Source organism: Ambystoma mexicanum, chromosome 1p, assembly GCF_040938575.1.
Source record: "Ambystoma mexicanum isolate Mex_15411 chromosome 1p, UKY_AmexF1_1, whole genome shotgun sequence".
NCBI classification, from domain to species: domain Eukaryota; kingdom Metazoa; phylum Chordata; class Amphibia; order Caudata; family Ambystomatidae; genus Ambystoma; species Ambystoma mexicanum.
Window position 1 is genome coordinate 1,035,382,913 of NC_090921.1, and position 14,466 is coordinate 1,035,397,378.

Consider the following 14,466-nt stretch of genomic DNA (forward strand, 5'->3'; position numbering starts at 1 on the left):
CCCGCACCCTTACCCCTACAAAGGTTGTGAAGAACATGGGAGTGCTCGTTGATGGAGAACTTTTTTTGTACCGACAGGTCAAGGCTGCGGTCAATAAGGGTCGCTTTAACTCAAGGGTAATTAAATGCCTTTTTCAGTTCATGGCCCCTCACATTAAGTACAAGCCACCATGGCCATGGTGCAATCACATCTAGACCATGCCAAAGTCTGTTTGCTAGTCTACCCAAATATTGAACTTTTCCTTTACCAATATTGCAAAGCGCAGCAGTACATTTGTAGCAGGGACGCATGGACTTCTCATCAGCTCATTTATCTCTAAACTGTCCTTGTGTTGATATGAGGGCATGATTAAGGGCCATTTGTGGGCGTTATCTGGCTTTCTGTGGCCACGTTTCTTGTAGAAAAGTGCCAACACTATTCACCACTGCGTTCAGCAGGAGAACTTTACCTTTAAATCGCCAGGTTTAAGAAACCTGACTCAGGCGGATAGGGCTGATTATTTAAGAACATTTAGCATTCAGAAAATCTTTAAAAGCATATGTGTTTTCTCATCCATTCTGAGCATGGAGACACATCAGGTGTGACTAACACCTACAAAGTAGCTTCTCAAGGCCAGAAAGCCATGAATGTTGGAGATAGTGCCCTTAATCAAATGTGCCCTTAATCAAGAACACATTTCAACAACCTTGTGTTAGTTATGAAGATGACTTTCTGGAAGAATCACACATCCCTCATTGATCAGTGGCTTCCAGAACACAAACAAAACATTCTTGCTGACATACCAGGCACAAGCAAGGCCTGAGGAGATGGCTGGGACACAGCAAGGCAGCTTAGGCGATCACAGTATGACATCACACGGCAGTTTCCAGTCTGCGAGACAAGAATGGCTTTCTCAAAGTTGTATTTGCGCTGGCTCTGGCTTGAAGACAATGTGCTGGAAACACCGGCACGGGAGCTACTGGGCTGCTGGGCAGAACTTTCTTTGTACTGTGCCATCAGTGAGCGTAGTTCCTTAAAAACAGAAAAGACCATTTGGCTCTCTTTGCAACATTTAACACAAGCATGCAGATTGGGCCTTGGAAAGCATGAACTTAAGTGAAGTCAAACATTTACATATGGATACCTTTGTAATGAACTTGAGTGACTTGAGAGCGCCCAAACCAAGATACACAAATGAAATGGGGGGAAAAGCACTGAAGATGCTGGTGCTTATGAGTTCTGGGTTACGTCATCTTTGGGATGATCAGGAGATTGAAGTGAGATGATCAAAGGGAATTGGATTGTGGAAGGAGGCACGGGGAGGGTGGAGGAATGATGTAAATGTGGAGATTAGAAAGGCAAATTAGCTAATTAACAGTATGAAATTAGGACACTACCCCCACCTCTATGCAAAAGATAGCGCCGTCCTCACTAGAATACAGTTTGTCAAAAAGCATATTTATTTTTGTGCATCTGTCAGTGCATGCAGAAAGAGGGAAAGTGATACCCAAACATCGTTAAATTCCCACAAGAAAAGTGGAATCTGTATATTGAAAGGGTGCAGATGTAAGGCTTGGACACAATGGTGCAACATTTCTGGATTTAGACTTTTATTAAAGGAAACATGCAGGGTAAAGAAAGGCCTTGCTAGCTCCAAAGCTAAGAGGGGTTTCCCAGCCTCAACACAAATCTTAAAGGGGTCTATCAGGTTGTCAAAACAAAAGAAAGTCCACCATCATTTGCATTGCACAAGACGGGTACTTGTGTTCTAGCACAGATACAGGACATATTTAACAATAGCAGCCACAAGGAAGGTGTATGGGTTGTAGCATAGTTGCAGGGCACAGATCAGTAGCTGCTAAAAGTACGCATGCCCAGTCAGGCAAAATTCAGATTAGCAGCCTCGCAGAATTTACATGTGCCTAAATATGGCTACAGGCGATAGAATGGAAGCAACAAATAGCATGTGTATACCGATTAGAAATGACCAGGCGGTCCACAAACCTGAACATTGACTCGTTAGACGAGGGACCTGATTTTCAAGTGGTGTTGTCATGGGTGAGTCTAGGAATGGCTAGGTGGTGTGCAGTATATCGTTTGTAAATGTGATTATGGATCTATGTCTTACAAAAAGCTGTACCTGCGGATTACAGCACAATAGGCCCACTCCACTCTACACGCTCCCTGCCCCAGCTCTGGCTGCCTGCTTCTTGCTTTGTGCGTTCTCTAAATACCACATCCCTGGAACCACGACACACAGCATGCCATGCTTTTGTGCGCAACCTTTGGTGCCTCTGTCTTCTGGGGCCCCGGCATCTAGGCCGCAAACAGTTATTATAAATGAAACAGCACTATCATTCAGTTAAACCAGGAATACAGCATTTTTTTCATTTTTTTCCTTTTTTTCTCTTTTTTTAAACAGTTCACCCGGCTACCGAAATCACTCCTAGGGGCTGACAATTTTGAAATATTTAGAACTGGCATTTTTGACATTTAAGCACAGAATTAACAAGTTTCCCAGAATCACACGATTTGGTTGAGTGGTGAAGCTGGGCTTTTAGCCCAGTCTGATATTTCAGCATATGTGCACTGACTTCTTTGCAACAGGCAGCCAGGTGGGGGATCCCACCCAGGGTAGATGGAGGGCTCAGATATTTTCCCTTTTTGCCTTCCCATACCCAAGTCTCTGCCAAACAGGTGGTAAACACGCTAATCTACAGTTCTCAGTATAAAGATGAGCAGATCCTCAAAGAACAGTTAAACGCAAGTATTATTGGGATACCTTTGGGCTAACTTTTTTGATTGGCAAAACCCCAAGGGCTGGGAATACAGTTATGAAAGTTATTTTTTTCTTATGCAGCTTTCCCTCCATGGATTTCAGTGGCACACAATTTTGCTGATTTTTAAACAGAAGTAGCGCCTTCAGCTTCACTTCCCCTTTTCTCATGGTTATGGGTATGCCGACTAGTCCTTCCAACTGGCAGTGTTTAGAAACGTTGTTTCTCTTTGTAGTCTTGTATTTTGGAAATTGCAAGGAGCACCTTACTGGGCAGTGCATGGAAATAGTTAATCTCCTTAAAACATTATCTTGTAGGTTTTTGTTCACTTTATACTGTACTCCATAGAATAACATAGGGTGCAATGCAGTTTGTCTGCCAATGCCTCCTTTACTTACCTTTGGTTGGCGAACCTGGGTCACGTATCATACCTCTGAGTTAGGTTCTCCTCTCTCTTGAAGGCTAACTGTTTGTTGGACAAACAAACAGTTATCCCACTTTTTAAAAGTTTAGAACGGTCTGAAATCACCACCAGAAGCCCAATGTACCCTTTCAGAGAAGGCCTTACCTGGGGAACATGGTCTTGCAACCTATGACTTTTGGGTACTTAGCTCCAAACACCTTAGGGTTGGGCTTCTTCAGTAAAGAGAATTGTACTTGCGATTTTAATCATTTTACCTGCATCTGAATGACCTACCTGGTTAAATTATGGGTGGATGCATTGTAAGTGAACCTAATGGTGAATGTATACATTTGTGATATGGTTGTGTGCGAGAATACTACCTCACAGTTTAATTTCTTAGTGTGTTCTCAAAGTAAGTAATTGTATACATTCTGTCCAATCTGAATTATTGTGCGTTTTTCTTTGTGATTTGGGCCCTGGACCGCTCAGACTCACTCCTAAGATTACGTTTTGGCTGCTGTACCACAATACATTGATTGGGTTTTGGCTAAACTCTTAGAGACTTCCTGTTCACCATAGCGAGGGTGAACTCCCAAAATGGTCCCCCTCCTCAGAGTTGAGTTTAGAAATCCATCTCCACGAATACCAATAATCAAGAGGCTAGAAGTGGAACTGGTATGTAAACAAGATGCAACCTAGATGACGTTTGTCCCTCTCGATAATATGATGGTGAGATTGAGATGTGTACTGGTGACGTTGGGACACTCCACAAATTAAGTCGATCAATAGCATGCCGTGGTTAAGCCTGCATGAGCTGGGCAGTTACATGTCTTTACATCGAGGTGATGTTACATCAAATCTTTTTTACTGAAAGATGTTTCATCGAATTGCTATATATAAAGTGTGAAGTATTTATGCATCAAAACCAATTAATCGAATAGTGTTTCATTAAATAAACACTTTACATTTTTTGCATGGAAAGTCACTGAAACATAACGTTACAGGGAGCTGTCCAGGACTGAAGTAGAGTACAAAAAGTACCAATCTAATCCAGCACTGGACAGCTTCCTCTAACTTGTGTAGTCTCAGCGAGTGCACTTGTCACTTGTTTTATTTTTTAATGCCACCCCCCCCAGTAAAAGTCCACAGTCACTAATACTACACAAGTCAGAGGGAGCTGCCCAGTGCTGAAATCACTTCAATACAGTAGTATTTCAGCACTCGACAGCTCCCTCTAACTTGTTTAATGTTTATTTTTTAATTGGGGGTGGAGGAGGGTCGCCCCCCCACCAAACCCACGTTTTGTTTATTTTTTATTTATTGAAATGCTTTTCCATCGAAATTCAATGAAAACAAATTCAATGAATAGTCATTTTGATGGACAGGTATTTCAATCAATAAATTTCGATGCAAAAGAAGTCCATGGATGTTTTTTCGATGGAAAGACTGTACACCGAGCTGGGCAGAAAGGACGGTGGTGTATTGGTCGGAGTACCGTGTCACTTCTGACACTATGCACAATGGTAATTAATTGAATAACTAACAACGGGTACCCTCTCCTGTTCTCAGTGATGGGCACCAGGACCAAACAGGCTAGTATTTAGAAAGTGAGACTGCAGCAGTGCTTTTTACTAAGTGTGAAGGGAAGGTAATAAGTCGAAGACATTAGCACCAAGCTCAGACTCTGATTGACATGCATTACTCACTGTTATCACATTTCTGGTGCTTGTATCGGTTTAGATTCATATGCTGTGCATATAGTCTGACATCTAGTGGTATTCGCAGAGCATTGCATCTTTCTTTCGAAGATTGAAATTAGCAGGAATGTAACACTATCCCTAATGTGACGTGTAGTGTAGCCAAAATCCTTCATGCGTCAGGATCCCACCAGTTTTTGTTCTGCCGTGAGGGAGCCCTATAGAATGCACGAGTACAGAAGAAAAGAAGGTGTAATATGTCTATGTTCCTTCTACTCCAAGAGGGGATTGGAAGGGTGCGTGCATGTAAATCCAAGCAGATCCAAGCACCAGAAATACGATAAAGGAAAGCAATATATGTTTTCTGATGATTGTGAATCTGCTTAGAATCATATGCTGTGCGTATACTAGCGAGCAGTACCATGCGATGGTGGTGGGATGTGTGAAGGACCAGTAGCAAAGAGATGTCTTAGCACTGCCTGTCCCACCAGAGAATCAGCTTAATAGTGTGTCTCTAAGCAGTGAGTTTGAGTGAAAGTGTGAACAGAACTCCAGGTAGCCGCGTTGCAAATAGAATCAAGAGGAACATTTGCAATAAAGGCTATAGTAGCTCATATTCCTCGGGTAGTGTGCACTAGGCGTAAAGGGCCAATCTCTGTTGGCAAGGGAGTAACAGAGTGATGTATTTAACAATCCGTTTAGATATGGCCTACAGAGACAGGGTCCCCTTCTCGATTGGCGGCAGAGAAAGAATTGGTCTGTCTTTTAGTGGTTTAGTCTCATCAAGGTAATACACCACTGCTCGCCTAACATCTTGTGTGTATGGAGGCTTCTTTCAGCTGAGGTAGTGGGAATCTGAAAGAAAGTTGGAAGTTCGATGGATTGGTTCACATGGAACTAAGAAATGAATTTAGGCGCAAAGCATGGGTGTGTGCGCATTACCACTTTGTCTTTGCTAGGGAGAATTCACATTTCTGTGCTAATTCCCTTCAACCTTAGCTCTTTTGCTGGACTTTAAGACTTTTTAACCCAGGAGTTAGCCCTTTTCCTCACTCACTCGTGTGTTTTGATCCGATATGAATGATCCGTTTCCTTAGTTTTCTTGAGCATGACAAACTCCATAGGCATCCACTTATTGTATGGTGACACACAGCACCTTCAGTGCAGTGTCAGAGAAATCCTTTAGATTTCTCCTAAGTTTTTCTTGGGTGAACTACATTTCCCAAGAAGAGTAAAGTGAAATTGACTTTACTTACCTTTTTTGCTTAGTAGGTCCAGCACACCCCATTGTATGTGGAGTGCTGGGGGTTACTTAGCTAATTTTCCTACTTACTCATGTAACATTTTTTATGTTACCCTCACTACTTTAAATGGCTGGTGGAGTGGTTTAATTTTCCTACCATTGTGATTTTATACCGCAGGCTGAATCCTCAGCTGTAGCATAGCACCCATGGGTGACCATTATGTCAAAATGGCCCAGTCTTCTTTTTTTGCCATTTTCTGTTTGTGCATTCTTTCTTGGGTTTTACTCTGCGCGGCAAGCCAGGTTTGAGGCCTTTGCTCGTTTTGCCTTTGGTGAGCTTCAGAACCGAAACCCACCTCTGGCTCTAGTGTGTCTGGAAGGGCAGGAAGTGAGGGAGGTTGCCGAAACTAATGCACCCAGTCCTGATTGGCTGGCTGTTCTTTTAGGACAGCCACCCTGCTATATGAGTGACAACTAAACTGTTCATGAATGGGAGAAACCTGCTTACAAAGGTGAGGGTTTTGGGACTCACAGAATCAACCACTACAACCCGACGAAGAAACCGTGAACGAAACTTGCTGCATCCTCCTGGACCTTTGAACGGCCCAGTGAAGCCCTGCTGCTGTGCTGAAACTCCTTTTTCTGATCGTCAAGAGAGGCTCTGGAATGGACCACTTCTTCCTTTGGGTTAGTGGGACCAACTAACTCTGAGACGTAATCCAATGGACAGCCTTCCTCGAATGGCTGTACTTCTTTGCTGCTGCAGGAACCGAGTGCCAGGGGTCGAGAAATCTGTAGTCTAGTGCAACGTCTGATCTGGCTAGAAGCTCCAGGAGTCTCCCCAGGACCATCCAGAAGCAGGACAGCCAGAGCTCGAGTCACCTCACCAGAGTGCAGGATGCGGAAGCTCAACCGGTATCAAAGACCAGTGGTGGTGCAGTTTACCGAGCGCTGAAACCGTGAAGTGCTGCAAAGCTGAAAAGAGCACATGGCTGCCACCGACCTTCAAATTGCTGCCGCAGGAGTCCCCGGACGTCCTCCCTTCCCCCGACGTCCTCCCTCTTGTCCTCATGACTGAGGCCCAGGAACCCAGGATCTACATCGCTGCAACCAGACAGAAGCCAATGGGACCACTCTTCTTCTAACCAAAGGTACTGTTCTGACTTGGGGTACTTGCCTCTGTGTCTGTAGCTTGCTCTTCTCAGTTGAGAATTGCAGTAACTGCTTTGCTAGAGATGATTTCAGCTCTAACCTTCACAAGTTTAACAGCTTGTGATTCTACAATGATTTTTCTTCAACAGACTCTCTAACTTTGTGCAAGACTGTTAGGCAAGATTTGGAGCAGTAGCCTTTCGGTAACACCACAACCTTGACGTCCTGACAATAGGAACCCAACCTTAGGTATAAGTCTGTACTACACAGGTTGGTAGTGTGGCTGAGCAGCCAGGGTTATCTCAAGAGGGGTCACAGTGAGCAGTAGGGTGGAAAGAGAGATTCAGTGACACGTATCCAAATAACATGCATTACTTACCGTAATAGAATTTCTGATGATTGTATCTGCTTAGATTCACATTCTGTGCATATGTTCCATCATCCAGCGGTAACCGCGGAGTATTGCATCTTGTCTTTCGGGGACCGAAAGGGGACGTCGGCATAGGGGTGTCTGTAACACTATCTCTATCGCGATGTGTAGTGTACCCAAAATCCCTCACGCGCCGAGGTCCCTCCGATTGTTTTTTTTTCTGCCATGAGGGAGCCCAAGGCTATAGTGAGTGAGTACATAAAGGGAGAAAGCAGTAAGATGTCCATGTTCCTTCCACCCCGACCGGGGAGGTAGGGAGGTCGCATGTGGATCTAAGCAGATACAATCATCAGAAATGCTATTACGGTAAGTAATGCAGGTCTTCTGATGCTTGTTAATCTGCTTAGAATCACATGCTGTGCATAGACTAGCAAGCAGTACCCGGAGTTGGAGGTGGGTTGCGAGAAGGAACAGTAGAGAAAAGATGTTTTAGTACTGCTTGTCCCACCTGAGAATCATAGAATGAGTGTCTAGGCAATAGTGTTTTGTAAAGGTGTGTACAGAACTCCAGGTTGCTGCTTTGCAAATGGACTCTAGGGGAACATTTGCAATGAATGCTATGGATGCCCTAGTGCTGTATCCACAGGGACGCCACCCAGCCCTGGTTGGATGATTTGCACTCTCGAATCCTCTCCCGGTCCCTTGGTAAGGCCTCTGGTTAAAGATGGGTCTTAATATTGTAGAAGATGGATTCTCCGTCCTGCTCCTCGTGGCAGGGGTGCCTAGATGTGGGGGGCGAGCAGCGACCAAGTCACATCACCGGTGCAAACCCCCCCCTGTGGGAATCCAGGCCTGCTGCGACTCCATAGGTTTGCTGCTTTACTGTCTTTATATGCAGTTCTTATGTTCCTCTTAGTTCAAACAATAATGTCTTGCTTCTTTCCCTTTAGGTATGGAAAGGTATTTTGGAGTTGTCATGCAGTTTGAAGATGAGCATGGGCCGAAAGCGCGGTGTCGCGATGCTGTCCGGTGAGTAATGCACGATGCGCGGCGCTGTTTTGCCTTTTATATTGCTAACCTGTGTCTTTTCTCTCCTTGCAGGTTGCGATGTTCCTCGCCAAGCGCCGTAATTTTCCAGCAATGATACGGACCAGGAGATGACTACCCAGGTAAGAATTGTGTGGCTTTCTTCATTCGGAAGGAAACGCGAGTAAACGCTTACTAATGCTGTCTTTCTTTCTCCTCTTTCCAGGTTATGGTATTCCAGGATGCATGCGGTTCCGGATGATGGAGTTCGTACCTTCAGGTGAGTGGAACTGAAGTCGGCGATGGATTGAAGACCGGATACTGTTCCAGGTAAGTTACGCAGTGTTCTTTCTCTACAGGTCCTTGGTGTCAGGTAAGCTGGCATCAAACTGGACACGGTGAGCGTTACACTGCCCACAGCAGAATAACGCAAAGCAGGTTCTGCTGTTTGGGTGTGGTTTAAATAGTCTTGGGTAAAGTAGTCCAGGTAAAGTAGTCCCAGGCCTGCCATACCCAAAAGACTAGACCGCATAGATCAGTTCCTTGTAACTGAGCTATGTGTGCGCCTCCATGTTGGCTTGAGATAGCTGATTTAGAGACAGGATCCCCTTCTCTACCAGCTGCCAGTGGCATGAAAAAACTGGTTTGTTTTCCTTAGTGGTTTTGTTCTTTCCAGGTAGAACATGACTGCCCTGCGCACACGTAGTGTGTGTAGGCTTCTTTCGGCCGTGCTAGTGGGATGCTGGAAAAAGGTAGGTAATTTCAATCGATTGGTTCACATGGAATTTCTAGATAAATTTAGGTGCGAACCTCGGATGAGTGCGCAGAACTACCTTATCTTTGTGGACTGTAACAAAGGGGTCTAGCACAGAAAGTGCCTGTAGTTCGCCAACCCTTGTGACAGAAGTGATAGGCACTAGGAAGGCCGTTTTATAAGTTAGGTCTTTTAGACTTACTTTATTCATTGGCTCAAAGGGAGATCCCATGAGCCTGGTTAAAACCGCATTTAGATCCTATCCAGGAGCTGGGTGAGAAATGGGAGGATAAATCCTCTTAACCCGTTCCATGAAGGCCTTAATCACTGGTATCTTCCACCACGACACCTTTTGTTGTGATGTGGTGTAGGCTGAAAGAGCAGCCAGATGAACCTTCAGGGAATTGAAGACCAACCCTATGTCCAAAAAATGGGTTAGGTATAGCACAATGTGTGTTGGTGAGCAATCAATGGGATTGGCACCCTTGGTATTACACCAGATAACAAAATGTTTCCATTTGCTGGCATAGCAATAAGGGGTGTTAGGATTTCTAGCTTCCCTGAGTATGTCCATGCACCTCTGAGGGAGCTGTAGGTGTCCAAACTGTATGTCCTCAGCAGCCAGGCGGCTAAGTTCAGTTTTTGGGCATGGGTGTAGGGTCTCCCCCGGTCCTGAGACAACATGTTGTACGGACAGGGTAGTTTTACTGGTGGGGAGGGAGACATTTTCATTAGATGAGCGAACCAGTGTTGACGGGCCTACATGGGGGCCATCAGTATCATGGTAACCGTTTCCTGGTCCATCTTGTGCACTATCTTGTTGAGAAGGGGAGTCGGGGGGGGGGGGGGTGGAGGGCGTAGTCAAATTTCCCTGACCATGTTATCCAGAGACCGTTCCCCTTGGAGCGGTTCTGGGGGTACCTGGAGGCATAGTCTTGGCATTGGGCGTTCTCCTGAGTTGCAAATAGGTCGACCTCTCGGAAGCCCCATTCTGCGAAGACATTGGACACGATGTCTTCGTGAAGATGCCATTTGTATTATATGGGCAGAGGGGAATCTCTGCTGAGCACTTCTGCCAGAAGATTGAGTTCCCCTGGAACATGTTGAGAAAACAAACATCTTGTGTTTGAGAGCCCACATCCAAATTTTCTGGGACAGCTTGGATAGCCCTGGAGAGTGAGTGCCCACCTGTTTGTTCAGGTAATACATGGCTGTAGTGCTGTCTGTTAGAATCAGCACTGTCTTCCCTTGTAGTAGCTTCTGAAAAGCCTTTAATGCCTTGAACACCGCTAACAGCTCCAGTAAGTTTATATGGTTGGACGCTACTTGTGGGGACCACACTCCATGCGCTGTCTGCTGAAGCAGGTGAGCCCCCCCACCTCGTGAGAGATGCATCTGTCTTGAGAGTGGCTTACACTGCAGGGGTGGTGAAGGTTTTCCCCTTCAGAAGGTTTTCCCTTGACCACCACTGCAGAGAGAGAACGAGGGCTGGCAAGAAAACTATCAGATCTTCCCACTGTCCGCTGGCCTGACACCACTGGCTGTTGAGCCACTCTTGCATGGGACGCATTCGCAGCCACGCGTGGGGAACCAAGTATATGCATGATGCCATCATTCCTAGCAACTGCATGGCTTTGCACAACGTCACCTCCCGACTGGCTACATATTGAGGGATCTGAAAAAGCATGTTCTGAACCCTCTCGTTGGAGGGGAAGACGAGGCTGTCTTTCGTCCAGATTAGAGCTCCCAGAAATTGTTTTATTTGACTGGGGACTAAACTGGATTTTTTCTCGTTGATGGAGAAACCCAGACTGAACAGAAGGTCTATGGTCTTTTGGGTGTTCAAAAAACATGTGTCGTACGAGTCCCCCGTTATGAGCCAGTCGTCGAGGGAAGGGTAAACCGTGACGGATAGTCTGCCCAGGTGTGCTGCTGCTACTGCCAAGACTTTGGTAAACACCCTTGCCGCTGAGGCGATGCCGAAGGGGAGCACTTTGAATTGGTAATGCCTGTCCTCTACCATGAACCTTAGATATTTCCTGTGTGCTGGCAACATTGAAATATTAAAGTATGCATCTTTCATGTCCAATGTTGCCATGTAGTCCACGTTTCAACAGTGGGATCACCTCATGTAGTGTTACCATGCAAAACATTTGAGGTTTTATGAATTTGTTCGCTGGGCGCAGGTCTAGAACAGGGCGCATGGTGAGGTCCTTTTTGGGTACAAGGAAGTACACTGAACAAATACCCTCGTTTACATAGGGACGGCTTCTATGGTGTCCTTTCGCAGCAGCGCTTCCACCTCTTGATTCAGGATCTCCAGATGGTCCGGTGAGAGGCGCCGTGAGCACGGTGGTCTGAATTGTGGAGGTCGTGCAAATTCCACACAGTACCCGTGGGCGACCCACTGGTCTGAAGTTAGCCCCTCCCATGCCGTGAGGAAAGAAGTTAAGCGCCCCCGACCGGAGGACCTGGATCTGATGGTCATTTCTGATAAGAGGTTGCAGCCCCTCTAGGGTTGGGGCCTCTACCTCTGGCTTTGCTGCGTCGCTGATCCCTTGGTGGGTAGTATGCAGGGCTTCCTGATGTTTGTCCAGCATTAAAGTTTCCGTGCTACAGTTGTTCTGACTTGCACGGGACTGCCCTCAAAAGGACTGACGAGAATTACCTCCCCTCTGGGGGAAACGTTTTTGAGTAATTTGTTGGAGACTTAAGAGTCTTATGCTCTTTTTTTGGCTGTTTCTAGGGCCTCATCGACCACCTTTCCGAAGAGGTTAGTTTCTTCAATGGGTTTATTGATGAGAGCGGCCTGTGTCTCAGGCTTAAACCCTGAGGTACGAAGCCAAGCGTGCCTCTAAGTAAGGCTCCCTGGGCCAGAGACCTGCCTGCGGTTTCAGCCGTGTCCAGAGTGTTCTTTATTATATTCTGGTTTATTTGCCTGCCTTCGGCCACAATAGTGAGAAGCTTGGACCCGACGGGCTCTGGGACCTTCGGAGACCCTCTTGTACTAGGTTCCATTGAGCGTCAGCATAACTCGCCAGCAGCGTAGTGTTATTCGCTAAGCGCGTGGTATATGCGGCAGCCGAGGTAACCCGATTACCTAAGGCATACAACCTCTTGGATTCTCTATCCGGAGGCGCCTCCCCCGTAGCAAGGGGTACTGCTGCCCGTTTCCGGGTGGTAGTTACTACCAGGGAATCAGGGGTGGCGTGCCCTTTAATGTATTCAGGGTCCAAAAGGAGCTGGCAGGAATAACTTTTCTACTCTTGGGTTCACTGCACGGGTCTGAGCTGGTGACACCAGGGAGAGGGCCAATCTTCTCTTAACAGAATTAAGGAGGGGAATGGCCAGGCTACAGGGGGGTTTCTCCTCGAGAATGTCTTCTACAAAGTCCTGCTCAGGCACCGCCCCTTAAGTAGTGATTTGAAAGTGATCTGCTGCCTTCCTTAACATGGCATTGAAGGCCATTTGGTCGTCTACAGGTGAGGCCTGGCGAGCCGGGGTGGACGGAGGAGAATCCAGGCACAGAACATCAGTGTCCTGATCTTGTTGGGGGAGCGTCCATGGGCCCATCCCCACTTGGTGGGTTTCTTCCCAATTGTTCGTGGCATCTGCCTGGTCCTCATTGTAGCCCTGCAGGAAGGAAGGTTCTTCATCTTCACTGTAAATGTCCTGGTAAGTATCCATTTAAACAATGTCTTCATGATGGACGGTGACTGAGGGCGGATCTTCTTGGAAATGTGAAACAGATTTAAGATTAGGTTCTCCACGAGATCTTTTCGGGGGAAGGATGTTCAGAAAAATAAATAGTTTTTTCCAGACAATCCATGCACCCTTCAAATTTCTCCCTTGTCCACTTAGAGGAACTGGAAGGGCCTACGGGTGGAAAAATGTTCTCTTCCTCCCCTTGATGTCGACATTTGTCACTCAGGGTGTTGGAGAGAGGCTCTCGACTGTCCTCTTAGTTATTGCGAGAATCGGGGCACCATGGCATATCTATAGATTTGTCCGCAGCCTGCCGCATGTTTTTTGACCTAATAGGTAAAAGCCCAACCGCTGAAGTAATTCTTGTGATACTGTGTTCAATTTCCACCGAATCGGCGTGAGTTAGTGGTTCTGAAGCTCTTGTACCGCCGACCGCATGGTTAGAGGGCCTAGCGGTAGGTTTTACACCTTGAGGCCTAGTCATAGTTTCTGGGCCTACCGGCCCTTTCAGGACCGTCGAAAGTCTACGCTTCGACGTGTGAACTTGATTTAGGGGTAGCACCCTTGTTTGTTTTGGGAAAGGCTTTGGATCTGAACGATCCAAGGAACCCGCCGAAATTTCCGATGGCCCTGCTGGCGCTTTCACCTTTTTGGAAGTAACGTCGAAATAGGTGGAGGGGTTGTGTGTATAGTGTAATGCGTTCTTTGTACTCCCCTGTCGCCGGGTGTTGTCCCTGAAGTGAGACTAGTGTCAGGCCTTGAGGGGTTGGGCGTGGTGGATGTAGAAGTGTCCGCCTCGAGGTCTATCACATCCGCAACAGATGTTTGGTCATCGGAGGTGCCCCTGTCACTTTCGGCGGCTGTGGCGGTGGGGAAGGGTGTTCCGCCTGCGACATACCGTATGCGGACCACTGCTTTACACGGAGCTCCTTAAGGGTCTTAGGCCGAAGGAGTTTACAAGCCGCACACCGCTTCGCGTAGTGATCCAAGGGGAGACAGGAGTTGCACGTCCTGTGTTCGTCCTTCCACGGGTATCTGACCCTAATCTTAGCGCAGAACCTAAAAGGAGTCCTTTCCATAGCAAAAGGGAAAGATGACCAGACCTCGAGGGTAAAGAGGGGGAAAGAGGAAAGACATAACAAAAATATGGCCACCCCGACCCCACTCTCCCTACTGTGAAGGTCGGCCAGAGGGCCCGACCACGTGGCTGCTTCAGCCGCCGTTTCTTAGGGGCCGAAATCCACCGCCGTAGACAAATCCCCCCGCAGTCTTCGTTGAAGTTGTTTCTGCTGTCAAAGTGACTTAACTGGGAATAACCGACAAGCCGGTTTAAGATAAACAATGTCTCTTATGTAAGAGC

At 46.7% G+C, this 14,466-nt stretch overlaps 1 protein-coding gene across 2 annotated transcripts in view; it reads right to left on the minus strand.

Moving 5' to 3' along the window:
* RFWD3 (ring finger and WD repeat domain 3) overlaps window positions 1-14,466 on the minus strand; it is a 580,144-nt gene that overhangs the window by 289,464 nt on the left and 276,214 nt on the right. For both annotated transcript variants that reach the window (XM_069604073.1, XM_069604082.1), the window contains one exon: window positions 783-1,011. In XM_069604073.1, coding sequence (XP_069460174.1) covers window positions 783-1,011 — 229 coding nt within the window. The remainder of the gene's footprint in view (window positions 1-782; window positions 1,012-14,466) is intronic.